At 44.5% G+C, this 25,629-nt stretch overlaps 2 protein-coding genes across 4 annotated transcripts; both read left to right on the plus strand.

Annotated features, from left to right (window-relative positions):
* The first annotated feature begins 112 nt into the window (after positions 1–112).
* On the plus strand, positions 113–14,164 carry LOC129213854 (P2X purinoceptor 7-like). Its single transcript, XM_054844607.1, is given in 13 exon segments — positions 113–138; positions 1,571–1,703; positions 2,265–2,305; positions 2,307–2,334; positions 3,166–3,235; positions 4,107–4,203; positions 7,246–7,326; positions 7,896–7,936; positions 7,939–8,021; positions 8,950–9,083; positions 12,368–12,482; positions 13,111–13,121; positions 13,203–14,164. Coding segments are annotated over 13 exon segments (1,359 nt in total). The 3' UTR covers positions 13,702–14,164.
* A 1,623-nt stretch (positions 14,165–15,787) lies between these two features.
* Positions 15,788–23,031, plus strand: LOC129213685 (P2X purinoceptor 4-like). 3 transcript variants are annotated; one of them, XM_054844244.1, is made up of 12 exons: positions 15,815–16,167; positions 16,772–16,919; positions 17,960–18,031; positions 18,126–18,198; positions 18,687–18,783; positions 18,959–19,039; positions 19,146–19,287; positions 19,630–19,766; positions 21,204–21,297; positions 21,376–21,441; positions 21,532–21,627; positions 22,324–23,031. In XM_054844244.1, the coding sequence occupies exons 1-12, from the start codon at positions 16,037–16,039 to the stop codon at positions 22,354–22,356; spliced, it is 1,170 nt and encodes a 389-aa protein (XP_054700219.1). In that variant the 5' UTR covers positions 15,815–16,036; the 3' UTR covers positions 22,357–23,031. The 3 variants fall into 3 exon arrangements, with proteins under 3 accessions (XP_054700218.1, XP_054700217.1, XP_054700219.1); XM_054844242.1 differs by lacking the exon at positions 22,324–23,031 and having other exon boundaries at positions 15,804–16,167; positions 21,532–21,693; XM_054844243.1 differs by lacking the exons at positions 21,204–21,297; positions 21,376–21,441; positions 21,532–21,627; positions 22,324–23,031 and adding an exon at positions 20,695–21,184 and having other exon boundaries at positions 15,788–16,167.
* The last annotated feature ends 2,598 nt before the right edge of the window (positions 23,032–25,629 follow it).

Raw genomic sequence — 25,629 nt, forward strand, 5'->3', positions numbered from 1 at the left:
GAACAAATGCTTCTTGTATTGGGGGTTGTCTGGTTGCAACTTGGCTTTCAGCGTTTTGAGTTTTGTGGCAGGAAACGAGATCATTGATCTGGTGTTAGACCATTCTTGGAAGATGGATGTGGTTGTGGGAACTTTGTGGTGAGAGCGTGGCATAGGATGTTATCTAACAAGGTGAGGTTGCTTGGATTGAGTTAACTAAGCTTCCTCTAAAAAACATTTGGAGTTTCTTTTCTTGCCATGCTGTCCGGTTTTGTTTCTTGTCTGAAAAATCCAAAATAACTCCACCGAATAATCTCAGATTTACATGAGTGTTTCTGAGATTAGAGTCTGCTCTGTAGAGTCTCCTATTCAGGGTCAGATGAAATGGCAAGTCACCCCGTGCAGCAGATTTTAAGAACAATAAGATGTTTTAGGAATATGCAATAATTAATTGCCTCTAAAGGGCAGATTTTCCTCTTTGCTGCCAAACTGGGGCTGTTCTCAGTGATAAGTATTTGCCGAACAAAGTCTGCCGAAGTTCATAAAGTTGGTTTCATTCTCATGGGAGGGCAGCAGGCCAGGACATTGAGCACACTGATCCCAATCTCACAAAGAATAAAGTCTGCAGGAAATTCAAGTTGCCTTACTAAGGTACTATACCCACCTACTGCTGCTCAGACCCTGGGCTCCCACTGCCAGTTTCCAACAACAGGGTTATCCCAAAGCACTGTTCTCCAGAAGGAAAAGGCTGAAATGCTATTATAATAGACGATATAAATAAAGGAACATTGATCAGTTGCTTTGTATTCCTGTTCTTCAGATACTTTTTTACCACCACCACCCCCCCCAAACAGTCTTGTTAAACTGAAATGGTGCTAGCTCTTGTGGCTTGTTTTTCAAAGCAAACCTTTTATATCACTTTTACGTAGCGTGGAAAGTATCTTCTGAACATACAATAGTTTTTCAAAGTTGACGGTGCTTTTATGAGTTAGATGAGCTAGATGGCTTTCCTGTCAGCTTAAAAACTGAGGTGTCCTTCCTCCTTTTAATCACACATTCAATTCATGAGAAAGTGAAAACATTAGGCCAAGGTTTTTGAAGCAATCAGCATGAGGCACAAAAATAGTTGCTTTGGGAAGTTAAGGACTAAGTCTTTTAAGCTCTCTTAAAAAAATAATGTAGAGAGGGCAGTACCATTTGTGACAGAAAAAGTCAAAGTCTAGGTATACAGCAACGCAGCATGGGTGAAAGTTTTTGGATGACATCAAGCCCTGTTGCAGTTAATTGCTGTTTCACAAATGGCATCTGAAGGGCCAGGATGTCACCTCATGTCGTCAGTATCATTTAGGATGGGAAAATAGAAAATCTGTTCTTGCACATATGAGTTCATTTCTGGCAAAGCCAGAAGTTGCAAAACTGAAACCAAGGCAGATTTTTGTCAGACCTGTGTCTCACATAAAAAGGCTCTCAATTGCTTGAAAATGTCCATCTGACTTTTTTCTTGCAGTGCATGTTGTCCACGAATGATAAGAAGAAGCTGACCCATTTGATTCTTATGGACTTATTTGGCCTTTCTGTTTTATCTGGCCAGTTGTATAGTCGTCGCTTACAGATTCTATCAGGAGACAGATGAAGTTAACAGCTCAGTATGCACTAGCATGTAGGGAGTGGCTTACACAAACAACAGGATCTGGGATACAGCAGAATACACTACACCAATGCAGGTAAGTCTTAATTTAATGTCAGTCCAGTATTCAACTTCTGTTGATACATCTGGTTGCTCTTCTGACATGTCTCTATCCTACCATTCAATGCAATTACTTTACATTGGAGATAGCAGTGTTTAAAGCCAAAGCTTCCCTTCCTCCCTTAATATAAGGGGGAAAAAATATCATCTTTTATGAAATTTCTGTGGTGCTATTTGTTACACATTTTTTACATAATCAATTTAGTATTTTGGTAGTGGCAAACCTAGGAACAGATTCACTCCAGTATAGCTGTACTAAACACAGTAGTGTTATTACCAATTAATGGTAGTGTATCTTTCTTGGTTGTAATGCCAGTTTACAAAAAAATCAGTGCCGCCTTGCCTCTTGCTGCTCTTTCCTGCCCTGATGATGTCCCTAGCTTTTCCTGTGTGTGCAAGAAGAATTAATCTGAATGTCTGTCGGGGGAGGTAGGGCAGGAACAGCCTTCTTGTCCTTCCAGGTGATGTTCTGGAATGACTGAGGTCTGAATCAAGTATGTGAAATTTCAGTCAGATTCATATTCTTTCCTCCATGTAGGCGGTAAACTCTTTTTTTGTGATGACCAACATCATTAGGACAGAATCAGCTTGATCAGAGGTGCCCTGAGGTAAATATGTTTTGTGATTTATACGTGGGATGTATCGAATGCATGTTGATGTAAAAGAGCGGACTGTCCTTGGAGCAGTCCAGTACAAGCAAATACTGTTGCTCTTTATGTCTGTATCTCAGCAGCTAACATGCGAGATCTAGTTTAATTGCTCCTTTTCTTTCTCGGGGAATCAGCTGGCTGTTCCGACTTTGCCTCGCACCAATGATCTTGCAGCCAAACTTCTCTGCATCACTTTCAGGAGGTGATGACATTCACGCCAGTGATTGCTGTCCAGCTTCTCTGGCATTGTTGCTGTTCTGGAGGAAAACCTGAAGGAATGGTGCAGCTACAGAACTGCTATCAGCTTCTCTGCTAATATGATGCTCTTTCTATTACTGTTGCTCATTCCTATGTGTCCCCTTCCTTCCTTTCTGTAGGTTAAACCTGGTCATCAGCTGCAGCTCTCCTCTTCATTTGGCTGGCCTAGAAGCGGGGCCTTGCAGAGTAGTTCCCAAATACAAGTTGACTTCCACTGGCAAAAGCATATGGGAACGTTAGTAAACAAAGAATTAAATAGTCCAGTATTAAATTTATTGTGCTTAACAGTATAGGAGGGAGTGTGAAAAATGGGGAAATGTTATTGTAAGCAAGGAAAGGGCTTTTTTGTGGTTTTGCAGGTAGCTGCACCTTTATCTCCTATAAGCCAAATAATTAGTAAGGGTTATACCTGCTCTGCGTTGTTATTTTGTCTTACTAATTGATACTTTTATATTGAAGCTGAGTAAGACTTTTTACATAGATGTGGAGAGGTAGATATTGATATTGCTCTTTTATGTAATTTTTTCCCAGTATCCCTTCTCCAAAGCCATCTGCTCTTCAGACAAATCCTGTGAAAAAGGGAGTGTCATCCACAGTCATAGTATGTAAACTGCATTTTCAGATTGAAATATTTTTTGTGGGTGCTATCTTCTACTGCAATATTAATTACAAAACTGAATTCTTATCAGCTTGCGTGTGCCCTTACTAAAAGGAGAAACAGTGAGAGGGAGCAGAGGAAGGGGAGATGTGAAGAAGAGGACAGACTGGTGTGAATGAGGGCCGATGTCACAGTCACTCCCATTGAAGTCCATGGCTGTTTTGCAAGCAGAGTGACTGCAGGATCTGTTTGAAGGATCTGTAACGCCCCTATGATGGTTAGGTAGTTCTCAGAATAAGTCAAGGGACTTGTGTCCTTTATTTGGGACCAGTTGTCCAGAAGGCATCATACTGTTTTCATCAGCCATGTGAGTTCTTTGTGGTGCTGATTTTTCCTGAATTTGGGCTGCTGGCTGGATTATCACTTTCCCTGATAAAGACTAAACACTCACAGAAAATGCTGAGTTTTCAGGAGAGCAGAAAGAATTAAGGTTTTCTGCCCGCCTTTATATCCTTGTTTTATTTGCTCGTGTTGTTTAATTAAACTTCTGACTGAAACAGCTGGCTTCTTGATTCATCCCAAGATTCAGATATGTAACTTCATATAAAACTGTGAAGGAAATTACTTCACCCTCAGTCCAAACAATGACAAGCACTGTTGACCCAAGTAAATGACTAAATAAGGATTGATGAGGTGTGGCAGGGCCATGGTTTGGGTAGTTCTTCCTACAGCTTCCTCCTATAGACAGCTGCAGCAATCTGAAATGTCAAGCTCCCTATCTTACATTTGAGGAGGAATCCACTGACATGTTGAAAGTGTCTCTAATTGGTGAAAAACTCTTGTCTTTGCTGAGTAAGAGCTTATTTCTTTACAGAAATTCAAACAGGAGGATGTGTGAATTATAATGCAACTGTTAAAACCTGTGAGGTCAGGGCATGGTGCCCTGTGAAACCCATGGAAAGCTCCCCCTGAGTAAGTGAAAGATATATCTGCATTTTTTTTTATGTCAAAAGAAGGATTTACTTTGACAAAGTAATGAAATTTTAGGATAATCCCTTTGCCTAGGCACATATAGATCTCCTGTACGTAAACTAGCTATTTCCTTCATAGCCATACTGTTAACACTCATTATTATATCTAAATAACTTCTAACAATCTGTCCTGCTGTATGATTCTGCAGTGAAGTCATAGCCTCCAATTTGTATCATCATGCAGCTGCCATAGAAACAGTTTTAGATGTCACAGGCTCATCTTGAATTCACTAGAGGCATTTGGCTCATTAATTCAAATGTCAAGGAAAATGCATCAATGTAAGATAGGTTTAATCAGTGACAGAAATAAAAAGTTTCCTAACTTGGGGTTTTCTTCTGCAAGGCTTAGGGCTCTAGGGTGTAGAAGTTCTTTGTGGATTCGTTTATCACAGTGAGGTTGCTTCCATCTCGAGGTAGATCAGTTGTCTATACATTGTGCTGCAGGCTAGTGTTTGGGGATCCACCTCAAACAGAAGATCAGCCTCTCCATCCTCTCTAGGTAGATGATGAAAACCTCAATGCTGGCAATCTGTAATAGTGAGCTGAAGAATACTCTAGGAAAAAGACTCCATGGAACAATGCTGCTGTGACCTAGAGAGTAGGATGGAGGGGCCTCGTAGCCATCTTTTTTTGTAACCCCATGACTGTACAGTGTTCCAAGATGAAAATGTTCTAGTTCTATATCAGGCAAAATCTTTAGAAAATATTTTATTTCAACTGAAATGATGGAAATTAAGAGAGCAAAGGATAATCAATTTTAGCTTCTCTCAACCAGCTTTGAAATATATGTGTGAGAAACTAGGTCAATTATCACTTTTATTAACTCATTGCTTTTAAAAGATACCAGCATGACTCTATGTATACACCCCATCTTTTCCCTAATCTGGGGTTTTCTGCAGAGACTGAGCAGTTTTTCCACTGCCAGGTCCCCTCCAGAGCCCACAATGCCTCCTACAGCTCCTTATGCTGAGGTTTTTTCAGCTCTTTAAAGGATTTTCCATTCCCTTCTCCTGTGGACCAAGTCGTGATCTGAAAAAGGCTTTGTCCAACAACAGGAAGGCTGTAATTGTTCATACAGCATCCGGGAAAGATATGCATGAGCTTCCTGAGTTAATGAAATCCTAGGGGTTTTTTATAAAGTTTCAGTGACTGCCAGTCATTTTTAAATGTCACACTGCGTAGGCTCACTGATGCGTATGTTACAGAGGGAATTTTGCTTTTAATTACATCGCACAGTTGACACATTCTGTCTTGTTTCCTAACCTTTCTCTAAAGTGCCAGGAGTCGGTCACTCCCAGGGACCAAAAATAATGGATGAGAGGTTTGATCCAAACCTCTGATGTATAAAGTTCCTTCACAAGTTCCATTGGCACAGAAAAAAATGAGGAATCGCTAAAAGAAAAGCTGAGTGTTTATTTTCTACCAGAAACATAAGACCAAGGTCAGAGCCCAGGAAGCTTTGCCATCTGGTTGAGATAGTGAGGTAGCAATGTTGGGCGTTGGTTACACCCATGATTGTCTTTATTGTCCATATTCCTTTGAAAGGTAAGTTTTGTGAACTATACAGGAGGCCTCCTTTTCCTTCCCGTTAGCTATGGCAGGAGCTGAACAAAGCCATTGGATGTTGGCAAGAAGATTCTTTTATTTTTGATTGTTCATTTCTGCCTGAGGCAGGGCACAGTTGTCAGGTTAGCTGGCTGAAGGACAGATGTTTACAACACCTTATTCAGAAGAGCTTTGAATCAGATTCCAGATACTTCCCAGTGGATGAATTATGAACAGTTTCACATTATAGGTTCATTCATTTTTAGTTCTTTAAAAATTAACATACATTATTAATGACTTGACTATTATACACTGAAACTCATCAGTGACTTTCATGTCCAGGTAGCATCACAAATGTTAATTTGGTTTGCAGTCAAGTGTCATTCGTTGACTTGGTTTAGAAGACACTCATGAGAAGCTGTATGTCATCCAGCTAATGTGCTTCTTGTCATCACAGATCTCTGATGCAGAGGCATTGCTCAAAATACAATGATAGGGAAAATATTCCCGGCTTAGAAGCACTGTCCTTTATGTGGATGACTGCTTTGGAGACTGGGTTTCCCCCTTGGAATGGCAGTCTTGATGGAAATAAAAATATTCCTGGCTCATTCTTAAAATGGAGCAGTGCCAATATTCCAGGTCAGCACAGTCCCTGTGCTAGACAAACAATGCTAAAAATTGTATCTCTTACTTTCTTATAGCCCTGGCAAGTCCTGGAGTGTAGCAGAGGTTGTCTCACACTGTCTAGACCAAGGTTACCCAGCTGACAACTTGCAGGAAAGTTCCTTCTTTCCTGCCACATGAGCTTCAGAGAAATCACTTTTGAGGATGGGTCAGACTGGCAGCCTGCTTTGTCCATTGTGTTTGCATTCTACCTACATATTTAGTGACACAGCCCGCTGCAGGGAAGGTCCTCAAACCGGTGTCTGCTCAGAAGGCAGGACAACCTTTGGTGATGTGATTGACACCTGACTTCCAGAGACATCTTCTAGGATCGAGTGCATGGCTCATTCTTCTGCTCTTACTAGTTGTGTAGCTCTGGTGTAAATGGCCACCTGTATGTGGGGACCAGCAATGAAACTGCCAATTCATTGTACAGAAATCATCAGCTGTCAAATGGTGTAATTTCTTACTACTATTCTATATCAAGATTTATATGACAAGTCTCCTGAGATCATATTTCAGCTGCAGGTAGAGACTCCAGTTAGGCTTGGCCCACACAAACAAGTGCAATAGAGAACAATTTATACCTAAAGCTAAGAAAACCACCTATATCTTTCTTGATCCCCTGAGCCACCTAACTCCCTGCATTTCAATCTGTTATTCTTAGCAACATATTCCTCCTACTGACAGCTTTCCAGGTAATAGTGAAGTAACGTAACATTAACTGATGTATTTAAGTAAAAGAAGTTAGTTAATTTGATGTTTCTTTTTTAGGCCTGCTGTTCTGAGGAGTTCTGAAGACTTCACTGTGCTAATAAAGAACAACATTCACTTCCCAAAATTTAATTACCCCATGTAAGTGCAAACATTCCTCAACGCTTTCTGAAGAGTGAGCAGTTGTGCTCTGGAAGAAAGATTGTATAAATTGGCACCTTCTTTACTCAGAAAGGCTATGCATTCAGGGCTGTATCTGCCTGAGTGACAAACATCAAGTTTCTAGAATTCCTTAGCCCTATTAATCCTTAAGGAACCAAGAGAAATAAGGAGAGCTTGGGAACAGAGCCTCCCTGCATAACTATTTCTCTCATGCACTGGACAACAGAATTGTTCATTCAGATGTACTGGTTTATGTTAGGGTAAAATCACTAAAATCTAGCACAACAGACGGGTGATTCAAATTACAAGGTGAAAGTGTTTAGTTTACACAGGTAAAATTTTTCTGGTGATAGTATCCAAAGAGTAGAGAATTCATCTTGATTCCCAGATCCCAGTTAGGGATATATAGATCTGGTAGCTACAAACCCAAAAGCTCATATACTTAAAAGCTAAGCACATTTAACACAGATTCTAGTAAGTCCCTTACCCGTATCTGTAGCTGCTCCAGCTTGGTTTTAAATTTAAACAATTGTGTGTGTGCTTCACAGACTAAATATTCCACCAAATTTAAATAGTTTCTGCACATACAAGATACTTCCCCGCTCTGTCCAATTTTCTGTCTGGGAGATATCCTTCAGGAAGCAAAAGAGAATTTTTCTGAGGTGGCAGTAAAGGTCTGTGATATCACTTTTTTCTTATGCTCAGTGTTAAAACATTTTCTTGATTCTCTTCATGCATGTTTTGCTGCCTGCCATATAATGAATTTGTTCTAGGTTTAGAAACTGATTGTGTGAGAAGCAAAGTAACCCCAACTTTCAAGAATGAGATGTGCTTAACATCTCACAGAATGGGACCCACGTTGACGGAGTTGATATTATTCGGTTAGTACTGTAGTATGTAGAGGCCCTTTTACAAAGCACAGTGCATTTAAATCGGTCCTATACACAGCTGTCACTCCTGGTCATCTTTTGATTCTACTCCAGCAGGTCCTAAATAATGTTGCTGGGAGAATCATCCAGAAGTCAGACTGGTACAAATGGCAGCTTATATTCAGAGTCAAAAAGTACTTATTTTTGCCATTACATTTTCACTCTGTTCTTTAGGGTATTCAGCCAAATGCCCTTAATGAAGTATCCAGCCATACCTCTAGAAAGTCAATATTAACAGATGGGTAGAATAGAAGTAGAGACAAAGTGTCCTGCCCAGAGTCATCAGCTGAGCCACATATATTGATTCTCAGCCTGGCACAGTGCATTAAAGATGAAACATTTGGACTGGGTGCTTACAAAACTCAGGCTTGCACTCAGGCTATTGGTTTGAGCCTATACGTAGTTTGAAGTGACAAAACAACCATCACAGTATACATCCACACTTGTGCTATTAAGATGAAGAGAAATAGAAGGTAGGAAAGGCCTGAATGAATGGTGGCTTCTAGCTCACATAGCTAAGTCACTTCCATAGTAGACTGCTTGATTGGCAAATATTGCTTATGAGTGAGCCTGTGTACAGAGATGTGTCCCTGCCAATGGCATCCCTCAAGTCTCTGCTGACTCTAGCAGCAATCACAGCGCTAGTCACTAAGCTTACTGCATCTATTTCTAGGGAGGAATCATTGCCATTGAGATTAACTGGGACTGTAACTTGGACAGCTGGTTTTACGACTGCAGTCCAAAGTATGGTTTCTGCTGCCTTGATGACCAATAAATAAAGCCTGGATTACGCTTCAGGTAAAAAATGTTGTATGAAGCAAGTAGCATCTTTTCTGAGTTGAAGCAAAGACGGGATGAAGTGTGGGGAATGATGTCTTAGAATGACAAGACGTTTAATTCTCCTTCTTCATTCTTGTAGTCATGTTCTTAGCCTGCAGTTACTGCAGTTGTATAGATGTATCATCATGGTAATTTTCATGACATAATATAGCATGCTTGTATTATAGGAGATTTTATTTCTGTGTCAAAAGGCCTAGAAATTTCCAACAAGTATTCTGGGAGCTAACACAGAGAATAGTTTGGGCAGATTCCACCATATGGCAATTGAGGCTTGAAACTACCTAAACTTGTGAGTTTCCCAAGGCAATTAACACAAATAAAATAACAAAGTGTTTTTCTTCCATCTGGGTAACCCCACAGTTCACTGAATCAAGATTTATTCAAAAGCAAATTAGAGCTTTTGGTTCTGTGTGCATATAGCAGATTTATGAGAAGTTTTGACAAAAAATCTTGATGTGACTCTAGTTCTAAATAGTTACACAAAGCATTTATCAAATGCTTATCAGCATGCTTAAAACTAAAGTTGTCCCTCAGATCTAGGTCAAAACTCTTGTGTAACATCACTTTTTTTGACTACGGCATGATGGTTATTACATTATGGGTTTGCATACATTCGTGATGCTAGCATGAGTGCTGTAACTGTCTAGGAGCTGCCAGCATATTCCAAAGCTGCGTTGTGCTGGAGCTGTGCAAACAGATAGGCGTTCCCTCTGACCTGGCAACCGCAGACAGAAGGTGGAGGACATTGCAAGGAAAAAGAGGCTGAGGCCAGCAACCTTTCTGTTGATTACATTTTTGTAGGCAAAGCAGTTTCTGAGAAGGCTTTTGGAAGAAGGCAGTGGAGTCATTTTGAGGACGTTTGGTGTCAGATTAACAGCTGGGGTCAAAATGCCAAGAATGGGTTTGCCCAAAATTTGTTATCTTTTAAGTATCAAAATACCGGTCTGTAGCAAGATTATTTTGCTGCAGTTCAGTTGAAATCTCTGCTGCAGAAAGTGAGCCTAGCCTGAGAACATAGGCTGCTGGGAGAGTGTGCATGATGCCAGACCACATCCTGGTGACCTGACTCTGTATCTGTTAATCAAGGGGTTTATTGGCAAAGAAATGTCATTCTCTAATGTCTCCAAAATTAAAAAAGAGGAGCAGAGTAGTTCAGTGCAGCAATTTAAAAAGCAAAGACAGTGAAAGTTGAAGAGCAGTGAATAGATTGAGCCTAATACTATTTAAAACAAGCATGGGTGTTTTGGTGAAGAACATGCACAAACCCTGCCACACTGCTGAGCTGGTGTATGCCAACTTGTATAAACAGAGCTGCTGATTTCAGTAGAACTACTCAAGTGAGTAGAGGGGGGAGCTAGAAATGATCCTAAAATTAATATATTTTGAGAAAACTTTTTTGACATCAGTGACATGTCATAAGAATGTAAAATATTATCATATCAGAGGTCCATCCAGCCCAGTGTCCTAAAGCTTACAAAGTTCAATAGCAGGAGAAAATTTTGGAAAAGAGCACATAGAATGCTGCTTCCCCTGCAGTCTAGCGGTCCTAGAAGTTAGGAAAGCTACTTTGAGCAGCTTATAACCTCTGTCTGCATGGAGCTCTATTGATTTCATCCCAGTTCCGAGGGAATTGTGACAGACTTAAATGGAAACAGGCTTTAGCCTTCCAAAAGAAATGAACTGCTTGAGGTGCAAGGGAGCAAAGCTTCAGCCAGTGATCAAGAAAGCTCTTAACAGAGCAGATGTGAAATAATCTCTACCCTGAGGGCTAGAGAAAACCTCTGATCCTGAAAAGAGTTAGGAAAACTTTCAAATAAAACCTAACTGACCTGTAGGCTTCAGAGGCTAAGAGCTGGGCAGTAAAACATGTCTTGGCCACAGACTGTGGAACCATTCAGCACAGGAAAAAGGGCATTTCATGTCTGTGCAAGCAAGAAGAAAGCAGAACACATTACAATGTGTTTTTCTGAGTGACTCACTGCTTTCAGAGAATACAAATCAGATCGCGGTGAATGGGAAGCAAATGATCGCATGATCTGGGGAACTCTGATTAAAAGCACTCTGAAAGTCTGCCGAACTTAGCTTGCAGTAGGATGTGCAGGAGTTGGTGAGTGGAATCAAGTAAAAGCTTGCTCTGGGCTGGTTTGTTAGCATCAAGATGGCAAAGCAGAGCAGCAGGGACTGAACCCAAAAAGAAAGAAGGAAACCCTATTTTTCTTTAGATGTCTCTATCATCTCAAGGAGTACCTGGAGATGCTAGAAAGCAGAGGGCTGAGCTGATGGCATTTACACCAGACATATCCTCTTAAACAGTTTACTCTTTCAGTACTCGAACAGGCAACCAACTGTAAAACAAATTTTGATTAGCAATGACAGTGATCTGTGAGTATCTGCCACCCCTGGAAGTGACCTTCTGTCCCTTCAGCTAAGCAAATCGCCATTCAAATTATTTATCTAAATGAAGGAGAACAGGACTTAGAGATCACTCAGGTAAACCAGTCAAGAACAATACAGCACTTTTAAGTCCTGACAGCATGTCTGAGGCATAAGACATATAGGTGTTGTTATCAGAGGTTGGATATTGGTACCATTGTGTGTTTTAGTATGTCTTTCAGTTTAATGTAATGATTTTGTCTGTACTGCCAGCTTTTCTTTGTCAGATTTAAAAGATCTCTTTGTTCCATGCTCTGTGACTGCTTATTGATCCATAAGCTGATGTGAGCTGTGCATCAGGAAGGCCATGTTCTTGACAGAATAAGAAACTGGAAGTTAGTAAAGGCTCACAAGATTCTTGCCACTCTCTACTGATCGAAGAATGGAAAATGGCTGACATCCAGCATGCTGAAGTGTGCTCAGGAGTTCAGAGTTGGTCTTGGATGACATGATATTAAAGCCTTCAGAGCATGGGCAGTCTTGTCATTGCCAGCTCCTCACATATCCTGGCTGGGGTTTTCTATCTGCTTTACCTGTGATTGAACTTCTTTCTGCAGCTTCAGGTTCCAATTTGAATTGAGACAGCAAAACACTGATTGGACATTAGTTGGATTTTTAATTTGTCTAAATCTCTATATAGGTATTAACTTAGTTTAGACTGCCAGGTCAGGTGCTGGGCAAAATACTGTTCATCAAGCTGGCCTCATCACCTTCATTTCAGAAGGCTGAAAGGGCTGGAGGAAAAAGGGAGAAGAAACTACGCCTCTTTTTGTGTTCTGCAGCCTCATGGCGTTATATCCCCCAGGGAAGCTGCACAGATCTTCATTTACTCTTCGTAAATATGCAAGGTACTACTAGCTACCACATGGGAAGGAGCAGAGAACCCTTTTCAATGTCTATGGAATACGGTTTGATGTCCCTGTCATTGGCACAGTAAATGCAATTCTTTTTCCTTGTGGAGGGAGAAGGAAGCTTGCTATTTCCTTAGCCGCACTTCTGCCATATACCCCTCTCCTCTCTCCTGTCTGTCATTCTGAGATGGAAGTCGTTGTTAACGTAAAGACAGACACTTAACTTTTGGGATCCTCCTTTCAGAAAGTAGAACTGAGGAATGTCATTCCAAACTGATTTGGGTTTCTGCCACCCCCCACCTCCCCTATTTCCCGATTAGATTCTGAGGGGCTAAAACTAGATTCCTGTTGTCCACTTCAAGTGAATAGGTCCCGTGACCAGCGGATGTATTTTCTAGAGTCAGCTAAAAATTGCTGCTTTCCTGTGGTGGGTATGTGCCAGGGGGAGTGCGTTGGTGTTGAAACAACTTGCGAGGTGTCGATTCGAGTTCGCTAGGGTGGGCGTTGGCAACACAGAAAGACAATCCTCCTCCAGATCTGCTGATCTATCATCATTATCCCTATTGTGCTGTGTCAAATGAAAAACCCAATGGTGAGGATCACTGTTGTAAATTCTTTCTGCAGTTGGATGAAGCAGCAAATGCTGTTTTCTTTAATTTATGTTGGGAATAGTTGCAGAGCCACCCTGTGAAATGCTGTGATGCTGGCAGCTGCTGCACAAGTGAGTCCAATGAGAACCATGATAACAAAGAATCCGAGCCGATGCGCACCAGTGAGTCCAATGAGAACGATGATAACGAAGAATCCGAGCCGTGTGCACCAGTGAGACCAACGAGAACCACGATAATGAAGAATCCAAGCTGATGGGCACCAGTGAGAACGAGAACCATGACAATGAAGAATACAAGCTGGGGCAACCTCTCAGACAAGGGGCCTCTTCCCTAGACTGCAAAAAGAGGTGCTGCTGTGGCAAATGCCAGCCAAGACAGAAGTACCAAGAGCAGCTCTGCTGCTGAAGGAAAAAAAGGCAGTGCATCACAACCACCCATTGGTTTCAGCAGCTGGTGCTGTCCAGTCACACCCTGAAGAAAGCCCTTCTCTACAAAGACCCCTTTCTGGACTTGATGGATGGCAATATCAACAACCAGCTGCGTCACCTTGCTTACAAGCAATACATTCACTGGCACTTTGGCTCCTTTGATCTGGAAGACAGAGCCATCATTCCAAGCTGCTGCAGGTGAAAAATTAGAGATACTTATCCCAAAGCAGTCAACAACTATACTGGTTTTAAGATGGAATGAGTATGTAGCACAACTTGAGCTCACACTGTGACTCACCTTGGACATTTAACCTTTGTTTTCTTTCACAGACCTTTTAAAAAAAATAAGAAAGCGTGTGACTTCCCAAAATCTTCTGTGGTACAGCTGAATTCTTGTATGCTGTTTTTGTAGAGGCACAGTTGCCTCCTACTTAGTGTAGAGGAACAAATGCCATGAGCTGAAGTGCTTGCTTCTGCCTTTACTTTATTCTGTGAGTCACCCCAGGTGGTTTGGAAATGTAGGCTCTAGGGTAAATTCTTAGGGCTACATTTTATTGGGAGGTTCCAGGCCTCCTGCCTTTGCACTGGTGCACACCAGAATCCCAGCTGAGTTAGGAGATGACCAGAACCCTGAAAATAAGGTGGAGCCAAGAGTCATCTCAAAGGATGACCCCTGAAGGAAAGAAGTCCAAAAGAGATAGCACTTGAAAATGTGGTCCTGAGCATTTTTCTCCCCCAGCCTCGCCACCTTTCTGCAGCCCTGGATCAAGAGGCTCTAGAAAGAGGCTACTGAGCACGTAGTTTCATAACTCGCCATTGAAGGCCTCACGGTCCGTCCAGATTAAACAGGCTCACTTTAGATTATTTCAGTGACACAGACCAAGCATTTTCTGAAAAGCCCAGCTGTTTTCTTTGTATTACCCCTTTTAGCTTGAACTCAGGAATTACAAAGATAAGTACTTTTAACATCTTTGTGTCATATTTTCGGGCATTTCATTCATACTCATTGAAATTGTAATGTTGGACTTTGGCCTCCTGTTTGTTCTTAGCTTCAAACAGGCCTTGCCTCCTACACCTCCTCCTACTGAACTTGGCACGGTGCGAGTTGCTTTGTGCTACAATGCATAAGGCCAGGGTACAGCCGAGGAGCAGTGAATTCAGGGCAGATTAATCTGTGCTCCAACACCTTTTCAGTTCTTTCTTTTTGTTATACTTGGACATGTTCTATTTTTCTAGAAACAAGGTAAGAAGGATTGTAACGTATATTCTGCACTCCTTTCAACTAAGCTTTGCTCTTTCTGAGCTAACCCAGCAGTTTGCCATTTCCATTTCCCACATATATTTTTAAGATATGGTGCTGGCAGATTATGCCAGCTCTATTTATATCTTCAGTTGTAATATGCATTAATTGTATTAACATTCATATTGCAGCATCTTAGATGTATAGAGTGGGAAAATATTATGGTTGGCATTAATGTGTTCCTGTTCTGATACATGAACAGACTCTCCTTTTGGAATTTTTGAATTACACCGAATATACCCTTAAGACTGTGAATTTAATCTCCTTTCACATTCGTATATATGTTCCTCCTTATCCTCTCCCCCCTTTTCTGGTGCTTTCAGTTTTGACTGTTTTTGTAATATATAGAGCATTTTACTAACCTATAGCTGACTAAAGTTTCTTTAGTAGTTTCATACTGTCTGATATTCCCACTGCCGGTTTGTCAGTTCGCTTCATCTCTTTCTAACGATTTACCTGCTGTTATGAGGGTTATGATGATGTTTCTAAAATAAGCACTGTGTTGAGCAGCTCAGCATCAGGTGGAGGGTGCAGTTCTCTGCTTTTATAGCAAAGATTAATTCTGCAAGAGGATAAATAAAGGATTTGCTTATTGTGGATGGGAGAATGACAGTCTTAGATATGCTTCCGCTATCTTTTGCAGGCAGGTGCTCTGTCCTTGCCCTGAGCTGGCTGCAAGTTATGTCTTGGTGTTAGGGTGGCCCTTGCCAGAGGTCATCTGTGCAGCTTCTCTGTGAGACTTAGTAGCCCAGACTGAGCGTAGGGCTGACGGCTGCGGACTTCCAGGTAGCGGCTGACTCACATCTGGCCTGTATGGAGGTGAAAAACTCCCCATAAACTTGCTAACAATGAGTAGCATGGGAAAAAAATCTCCCAGATTTAGCAACTAGGGTGAGAGCATCCTCCTCAGGATGACCCACCACCCACACTTCCCAACCCCGTGCAGAGCGACAGCAGCGGGAGGCCTCAGGGCAGAGCCCCGAGTTATCCCGAGCCAGCCCCAAAGGGGTCAGGGCGGCGGTGAACCCCTTTTTCCTGCCGAAAACAGCCGGGGGAGAGGCTACGGTGCCTCTGGGCAGGCGCTGCCTCCTCCTCGGCCGCGGGCAGAGCCAGCGGCTGGCAGGCAGCCCGCAGCTGGCTGGGGTGGGGGCCGGCAATCAAGAGCCAGGGCCGGTCCAAGCCCCGGGGCTGCGGGAGCGCTCTCCAGGCTGCTCGGGGCGCTGTGGCTCCGCGGGGCTGCGGCAGCCGTTGCCCGGCGTGTGGGGGCTCCCACCCGCCCTTCCAGGCCGTTGCCGTCATGGTGTCGTGCGGGGCTTTCCACAGCTTTCTCTTCGAGTACGACACTCCCCGCATCGTGCTGATCCGGAGCCGCAAAGTGGGGCTCATCAACCGCGGGGTGCAGCTCGCCATCCTCGCCTACGTGATCGGGTGAGCGGGCGGGTGAGCCCGGCCGGCGTCCGCTCCCCGCCGGGCTACGCTGGGGGGGAAGCCCGCAGCCCCGCCGCCGCTGTAGGGGCGGCTGCCGTGAGGGAGGAAGGGCAGCTCCTCGCTGGAAGCCCCCGGGGACGTGGGGCGGAGAGGCGGGGAGGCAGCTCCCGGCGGCCGGGACCCCCTTTTCTGTCCGGGAGGCGGTGGGCTGGGGAGCGGGAAGCGCCGGCCGCGGGGCTGAGGGGAGGCCGGAGCTCGCCAAGGCGTGACAGGCAGGTGGTGGGACAGCTTAACTGGGCGGCCTGAACTGGGGTTGTAGGGCTGCATAGAGGCAGCTGCAGACAGGACAGGGAGACCGTCCAGTCATTCACCCGGCGGTGGTGTGCATAAAAGCAGTAATTACACCCTGCCTAACCACTCTGGAAAAAAAAAAAAATCAGAAGATTGCTAGTCCTGTGACCTTTTTGTAGGGAAATACTATGAAACTATCTGGCCTGGCCCTTTCAGGTGACACAAAAAAAGGAGAAATTCCCACTGCCTATGCTGGTTTATGGTGTTTATTTGGTTTTTTTGTTATTTCTTTCTTGCAATCCTTCTCTTGCAGCTGGGTCTTTTTGTGGGAGAAGGGCTACCAGGAAACAGACTCTGTGGTCAGTTCCGTAACCACAAAGGTGAAAGGAGTAACGCTGACAAACACATCCACCTTGGGAGCCAGGATCTGGGATGTGGCTGACTATGTCATCCCTCCTCAGGTATCAGTCGCTTTCACATGCAGAGGAAGGGTTTTCTGACAAACACCTACTGCTGGGCCAAAGTCCACCGAGGTCTGGAGCAGCTTTAGCACCAATGTGGCTTTGATACAAGAGAATGAAGTGGCTTTGCTTTGTTGTAGATCATGCTGAGCACCTGCACCTTTGGCCCCGGGGAAGCTTGTTTCAAGAAAAGTGTATCTCTGTGTGTGCTTGTACAGGAGGGAGAATTTTGCAGGCTTCAGGAAAAAGTTGCAACAGTAACTACATGTCCTCTTTCTAACTGCTTTCTAAAGCAAACAACTCGAAGTTGACTTGTTGGCAGAAACCCCAGGAATAGCCTGCAGGTCACTTGATGCCGAACTGAACAGGAAGTATTGCTGTAGTTACTGATTGACTATGCGTTTGTGGGAATCTGCACTGTGTGGGCAGTGTGTAGCAGCCTTTGGGGTTCACAGGTGGGGCCAAGCTACTAGTTGTGGGTCACTCAGCCTGCATGAGATGTGGTGCAGGAAAAAGTGACAGATTTATCCAGATTTTGGCTGAGTGATCATATTTGCATATTGGTGAAGCAGAAGCAAACAACAGAGCCTGAATCCTACAGATCTAAAAATGAAGGAAATGGTGCTCCCTGGAGAAACAAACCAGGACTGGTCAAATTTCTGATGGTTATATTGGGGGGGAAAAAAAAAAAAAAAAAAAAGAATGGGAGTTGTGCTCAGACTTGCAGCTGGAGCTTTATTTCTGCCTCTGCCTTGTGACTCCCCTGAGGAGCAGTGATATCTCTGTTTTCATAATGTGAATGAGGAAATTTGGGCCAAGTGGGAGGACAGAAAGGGTTGCTAGTCCCACACTCCCTCCTCTTCCTACAGGCAGCGGCATCAGGCAATATATGTGGGAATCTGCTCCTTTAGTGGTACACCAGCAATGTCCAAAGCAAGTCCCCTCTGTGTGGCCACCTGGGCTCTGACATTTGGGGCAGTGTCTCAGATATTCTTTGCAGACTGTCACTCTTAAATTTCCTTCTTGTTTTGCACAATCAGGAGGAGAACACTGTGTTTGTCATGACCAATGTGATACTCACACTGAACCAGCGCCAAGGCCGCTGCCCAGAGGTAGGTACAGGATCTGCTTTAATCCTTCCTTGTGTGGGTGGGAGTGCGGGGGAGAGATTTTGTAGAGTTTTGTGTAATTGTTGTTCCACTCCAGTTTCCAGATGATAATACAGAGTGCAAGGTGAAGGACAGCTGTGTTCCAGGATATGTCAGCACCCACAGCAGTGGTAAGAAGCCTGGTGCAAGGGCTCCTTTCAGTCTGTGTTGTGATATCTCTGCACTGTGCCTTCCCTCCTGTGAAAGAAGCAGCATTTCACTTCAGTCTCCTTGTTCTCGTTCTCTCACACCTAAGAGAACTGAAACAGAAGCTCTGTTTTTTCTACTGGAAAAGAACAGATGGGCTTAGACTGTGTTGGGTGGATGCTGGACAGATATGTGTTTTGGTGAGTTAGCAAACAGTGGCGAGGGCTTTTACAAGGCCTTGAGTCCATGAAGCAGTATTTTGCATAGATAAGGATTTGACTCAGAAAAAGGTCCTGATCCATCTTTCTCTGAAATTGCATTACAAATTGCAATGAAAGATAATGAGAAACTTAATTCTGGCACTTCACCTCTGAGCAGGCTGTTCTAACCTTATAGAGTGAGGAGATATCACAGGGCAAATACTGCCTCTGTATTTTTGCTTGATAGTACCTCCATTCACATGTCTTTCCAGGCATCCAGACTGGGGAGTGTGTACCATACAACAGCAGCATCAAGACCTGTGAAGTCTTTGCATGGTGCCCTGTGGAAGATGACTATCATATACCCAAGTGAGTGCTTCTTACTCTGCATCAGCCCTCCTCAGAGGAGGCTAGCAGCATGCAGCTGATGTTTCTCTCCCTATGAGGTACTATTGGGAAAAGCTGAAGAGGTGATCATTAAGGACCCTGCCAAGTCCTGTTTGTGAAAATATAAGTGAAACTTACTTTTCCTATTGTTTTGTAGGCCAGCGTTCCTGCAAGAAGCTGAGAACTTCACCATGCTGGTAAAGAACAATATTTGGTACCCCAAGTTCAACTTCAGCAAGTAAATAGTGTGGGGGGCATTGCACTGTCTGGTCCTTTGGACAGTACAGAGGAGCTGGAAGAGTGGAAGAAGATGCAACAGATCTTTTCTTTCTGTTCTCCTGTAGGCGAAACATCCTCCCCACTATCAACTCCACCTACCTCAAGAATTGCATCTATGACCCCCAGACAGATCCCTTCTGCCCTATCTTTCGCTTAGGGAAAATAGTTGAAGCAGCAGGGCAGAACTTCCAGGAAATGGCTGTGGAGGTATTTGGCAGACCCTTCTCTTGGGGCTCAGCTGTGTAGAAGAGGAGCGGTAGCTGGTTGTCCCCCTCTGCCTCGTGCCACAAGCTGCAGGACACAGAGTAGCTGCAGAATGGAGAGCTGCTCTGGCCAGGACTAGAGGCAATTCTATATAACAAATGTTTGGCCTTGGCTTGTTTGAGTTGGGTTATGTGCAAGGTCTTTCTGTAGCAGAGGGAAAGAGTGTTTGACTGGGACTGGGCTGGGACAAGGGCCAGTAAATCAAGGTCCTGGTCAGCAGCGAGCCTAGTGCTGGGATGGCCGGGCACTTGGACTGCTCACCTTCTCCTCCCCTCCCCTTGGCAGGGGGGAGTCATGGCGCTGCAGATCAACTGGGACTGCAACCTTGACAGAGCTGCCTCCCACTGTGTGCCAAAGTACTCCTTCCGGCGCCTTGACAACAGGGACTCTGCCTACACTGTCTCGCCTGGCTACAACTTCAGGTAATGTGGCCGTGGGGGGCACTCTGGTGTCCCTGTGGCTCAGTCTGCCACTGGCACGGCAGTACGGGCTGCATGTGCTCCTGTGGCAGCTGCAGGTAGTCCTTGGACTTCTGTTGGTGCTGTAAAACCTGGAGAGTTTCTCTGGTGCTCTAAAACAGAGCAGGTCAGATCCTCACTGTGTGCAAACTACAGCAGAGGGGGAAGATCAGTGAAGCTCCACTGATTGCATCAGAGTGTCTGAGTCATATTTTTTTAGGCATTTGGGTGACCATTTGGGACAGCCCCCTGTGGCATGGCAATGTGAGAAGTGACTGTTTCGGGGTGTGCTGATAGGGCAGTATTTCGGGGGGCTGGGGTCAGGGGGTGGGAGACTGAAGCACCTCTTTTGCTGTGCATGTGGGAAAAACTAACCTCTAGAAAGTGGCTTTGTCAGTTGAAGACCAGGAGTATCTGCACCAGGAGTACCCTTCTGGCATACACCACCACGTATACATTCTGGCCAGTACGGATAGGTCCAGCACCTCCAGTAAAACCACCAGTGTAGAGCCGGGTAGCTGGTTGCATCCAGACTCAGAGCTATCATAATATGGATTGACCGCCTTGCCAAGATCCTTGCAACAGTCCTGCTCACAAGGAATCTGCTCAGGCTTGTTTCTAGAATCACAAACTCTCACTTAGCACAGGGGATCACTTTTGGTGGAACTTGAATGAATTCACTGAGAAGCTGCTGTTGTTCAGACAGCACAGGCAACTGTTTGGGGGGTGCTAAGCCTGCAGGTATTGGGGTGTCAGACGAGACTGGCTGGAGGATATTGCTGCCTGGCTGGTGAGGTTCTGAAGTGCTCTTGCTAATTCTAGCCCGTGGTGCAGCCCCTTACCAATCCTTCCTCTTTTCTTCTACCCTCTTCTCTGCTCCCTCCTGGCTTAGTCAACCATGTGGCAGAGTAAGTCTGATCTCACTTACTTGTTCTCATCCCTTCCCCATATCGTTTGCCTGCGTGTCACATAGCGCGGGACAAGGAACAGCCTTTATGTGCCAGGCTGAGCTGTGCTGCCTCCCTCGCTGCCTGCTCCCGGCCCTGCCCTCTCCTGGCTGCCTGCACTCCTGCAGCCTCCTGCTTGCCTCTGAGGAGGCTGATTTTGCACGTGTAGCTGAATTTTTTCTTGTCTGTCCTTCTGCTCCCCTACTAATGCTAACTTTCTTCCCTTCCAATGCTTTGCAAGCTTCCTGATTTGAGTTGTGCTAACTGCTGTCTTAAATTCTCCTATTCTGGGTTTTTCTCCTGTATGCGCTTGTCTGCATGAAATCTCCCCCCATCTCTGGAAGTGCCTCTGTTCAGCCCATCGTCTTGGGATGGGGGGACACACCTGGATGTTGCATGATCACATAAGCAACCTCAAAATTTCCAGCTAAGCTGTGACCTATCTTTTCTCCAGGTTTGCGAAATACTACAGGGAAAGTAATGGCACTGAATCACGGACGCTTGTCAAAGCTTATGGCATCCGCTTTGATATCATAGTGTTTGGAAAGGTAGAGTGACTTAATTCCTTGTGGTGAGGGTTTTCAGAGATGCTGAAAAACATATTCACCCTTGTAACTGTCTTCTAGGCAGGAAAATTTGATGTAATTCCTACCATGATTAACATTGGCTCTGGCTTAGCGCTGTTTGGCGTGGTAAGTGACGCTGTCTGCACTTGGACTCAATTCTGGATTAGTGCCTCAGTTCTGAGGATCATTGTCTTAAACTCTTTCAATCTCCACTAGGCAACGGTGCTGTGTGACGTTGTTGTTCTGTATTGCATGAAGAAGAAATACTACTATCGGGAGAAGAAATACAAATATGTGCAGGATTATGAACTGGTAAGCATCAGTGAAGGCAGAGAGAAGGCCAAGTTGCTTCCTCCTCTGACTCTGGAGAGATTCTGAAACAGGATGTAGAAAGTCCACATCAAACAGGGAGTTTGAACCACAGCTCTGAGGAAACTTTTGTCTTTGTCAGAGAAGCTAATTTTTACCTCTAAGCTGTTGCAGGGGGGGAGCACTAGAAACAAATATTGTCATGTTTCCTGGGCAACCACTCTTGAGAGGGAAATGTATGTTCAAGAACTTGTCATGCTCCCACTGCACCTCTTTTTTGGGTTGCAGTCCTTGGCAGTTGCCTTCTGAGAGCTGCAGACAACAGCTCTGTCCCCAGTGAATCCTTCCTTCTTGGCTTTTGGGGGTTTCTGCTGCTGTGAACAAACCCCTTCAATGGGTTGGTATTTTCTGAGACCAGTATGCTGATAGCTACACCTCCATTCAGGTTCCAAATGATCTGTTTGGCCAGTAGAAGGATTTAGTAGGGCAGTGGTGTTGCTTGACTGGTGCTGAGAGAAGAGCTCAGCCCTGTGCTTGGTGGGAAGTGTTGCTGCATGGGGTGGATTCCTGAATCAAAAGACCTGGTGGCATTGGAAATGTAAAGTCTGAGTAGCGGAGAGTAGCTTGCCTGTGCAGAGGGTTTTATGTGAGAGGAAGGGGAATTTTCTGGCAGAGAACTGTCATCTCTGATCCTTGCAGGGAGTCGACGAGACATACGGAACAAACTCCTGACCTCCTGCTGCTACAGCACCAACTGCTGCTGCGAACGTTACACTGACCCTGCCATGAGACTCACCCTCTCTTCGTTGGAAGGAAGAGGGGAATAAACTGGAGAAGGGGACTTTCTTCGCTACTCTTCACTACTTTTGCTGGTTGGAGCCAGCTGGTTGGACCTCCAGACAGAACTGGGTCTGCTCCTTGTCTGCTGTCTTTCCAGGTTAATTGCACTAAGCACATAAGGAGAATTGTGCTTTTATGCAGGGCCTCTGCACCAGGTAAGCCTGGGACAAGGAACTACTCCGACATTGTCATTTTGACAGTCCTCCTTTCCCCGAGCTCGGTGGTAGCAGAGAGCACAGGGTAACAGGCACAGGTTCTTCCTTACAGTGAACATGGCCCCTGCCAGGGGTTGCCTAACCTTGGGAGAGCAGCTCCTTGCTGTTGTCAAACCACTCTTCCTCACCCTGAAGGATTGTGATGCTTAGCTGAGCCTGTGCCTACTATTTAATTGTGTATCCAAGCTCCAGTGGCCACAGACCGAGACAAAGCAGTGTCTGGTTCCATTGTGCTATGGTAAATGGCTTACTAGTTACAGAAATTGTTTTTTGGTTTTGTGTAATTTTTGTGGTACTACTTTAAAATTTATTTTCTTTTTAATAAAATACTGCCCTCTCTCAGTCCTCTTAATAGTCCTGCAAGCTGGGTTTTACTTGTTTATTTTTCCCCAGGGCCTGTGAAGGTTAGGGTCAGTGAACTGTCTTCATTCTACACAGATACCAACTGTTACTGGAGAACTATCAAAGCCCGTGCTGCTGTCTGCTTTGCCTCTCGATTCTCTGGGCAAGAGTGCTGCTGCAACTACAGCTTCTGCTCCACCTTCGTTCTCCTAACACCTTGTCTGTGTCTGTTGCATTAAAACCCTATCCAAGAGAAAAGACTTGAAAGTTAGAGGCCAGAAGAACAGAACCATTATTCCCTGGCATGCTTTTTACCACTACCACCCCCAGACCCTGTATCCGAGCTGCTGTATTTAATGGTTTTAGACAGTTTGGTTTAAGTGAATTTGTTGGCTTTTATCTTCAGGTGACTGTGAGTGTCTCTAGTGATCACACTGGCACACAAGGTAGAGCTCTTCCCTTTCTCAACCTTTTCTAGTGTTACAGAGCCCTGGGCCCTATTCATACCTCCAGCATCCCAGCTGGAGCTTTGCTGCCTTTTTCCAGTGGTGTGGTGGGTTACTAAAGCATTATCATTTTGGTTTATTTGTTATTTGCCTGCTGCTGAGCACTCAGCTGAGCATCACAACTCAAACGGTGCCTTTCCAAGAGTGAGCGCTCTAGTCCGTGCATGTGAATGGCTCAGTTTGGATTATGCAGTGGCTGGAGCCACGGTGGTCTCATCCTAGCCTAAGATCCCCACTAATGGTAGACACCAGACTTCACAAACACAGGACGGTGCTTTGAGACTCCCCTTCCAACCAGCAAACTCTCATAGCTTGATAAAGACCAGTCAAACAGGATAATGGTTCCACTTGATCAACTAACTCTGGGTTTGGTTGCACGTCCTTTATTTCAACTTGTACAGAGAAGCTTGAACAGCTGTGTGGAAAAACACTTAGGTTTGTTGGGTTTTTTTCTTCTTAGTTAATATAATTTAAAAGTGGTAAATACACAGTATTTAAACTTGATACACCTGATAAAGTTAAATGCATAATAAAGGGGTAGGAATGAAACACAAGCCTCGGTCATTAAACAAACAGTATAAAATTCAGCAATAGTTCAGGATCTTAGAAAAGAAACAAACAGATCAATTTCCTGATAGGTAAGAGGGGACCACCAAGAAAAACTACTCAAGACAAGAGGCCTGGCTTCCCCTTAGCACTTTCCTGTGTGCTTTCAGAGCCAGAAAGGCTCAGTACCCAGCGATAAGCCTACAGTCAGCACTGGGCTTGCTTGAAAGGAAGGGAATTGGGGAAATCAAGCTATAGCCCAGTTCCAAGGCACAAGCAAAATGTTTACTTCACTATAAGAGGGAAAAAAAAAAAAAAAAAGAACTAGCTTTACTACTAAGGAACAGCAGCTAGGGAACTGAGCAGATTTATATATTCAGTACAACTTCTCTAACAGGTCATGCATTTAGACAGATCTTCCTCACACAGCCACGCTTTATGCTTTCACCAGAACTAATCGACAAGAAAAATCTACATCGAGTTTCTTTCAGAAATGTGCATTTGGCTGCAGCCCCACCGCAGCTGGCACTAAGAGACAATCATTTTGGAGAGCGCCTTAGGGAAGTGCTGAGCTTTGGGATGCTTAGGAACCGAGCCCGTGCTAGCCCTAAGACGCTGATCGGTGGTAATAGCTGAGGCCCAGTAAGTATGTGACTGGGCATCGAGGAACTGGTACAGCTTATTCTGTTTAGAAGCTGTGTTGCACCTGGCAAGTGGTAAATGTAAACTGTCTCGCTAGGCACCTGACAAATCACAAACCGGAGATAATGCAGCACAGAGCATCTCTACAACGCACCTTTAACAAAACACACCACGCACATTACTATGCACCAGCTATAAATAATCAGATCCCCCTTTTTTTCTTTTTCTTTTTTTTCTTTTTTTTTTTTTTTTTTTTTTTGGCAGAACAAGTCCATTTACAGGGTTAGAGAACCAAGCTGCCCACTCGCACCATTTCTGCAATGAAAAAAAATCCTGTTTAGGAAAGGGGGAGCAGGCAGCTGTAGTAGTGCTGGCACCCAAGTTACCTGTTGGGTTTTCCCATAGCTGAAGCTGCAGGGCTTTGGCATAGACTTGGCCTAAAATGGGAGGAAAACAGCGCGTGTCTTATGGCTCCAAACTCTGTAGTACTGCTCCTAAACCACAAACCGTCGTCGCTGGCTTTGGGGAGAGGCCAGCAGCACGATGTTTCGGTAATAAATTGCGATTTAGCGGGAGCATTGCTTCAAGTGATGAAAAGATGTAAGGGACAGTTTGTGTAGGCACCTGGGCACTTGCTAATGCTGTACTGGCTTTAACAAAGAGCTGTCCTAACCAGGGGTTACTGGGCCAGGACCGACTGCAGCGGGGCCAAGGACCTCGGCATGCTGCTGCTTGCCCAGATCAAGGAAGACAAGGGGCCGGTCACTTCCGAAAGGCAGGGCACCCGTGGCCAGGGTTAGCAGGCAGAGCTCTTACATTAACCAAAATACATGGGGTCTCTCCTCGTGCCTTCTTCCTCAGGGCAAAGAATTACACCTTAGCAGTCCTTTACGTGCTTGGGATATTCAAATCCT

This window comes from Grus americana, chromosome 16, assembly GCF_028858705.1.
Source record: "Grus americana isolate bGruAme1 chromosome 16, bGruAme1.mat, whole genome shotgun sequence".
NCBI lineage: Eukaryota > Metazoa > Chordata > Aves > Gruiformes > Gruidae > Grus > Grus americana.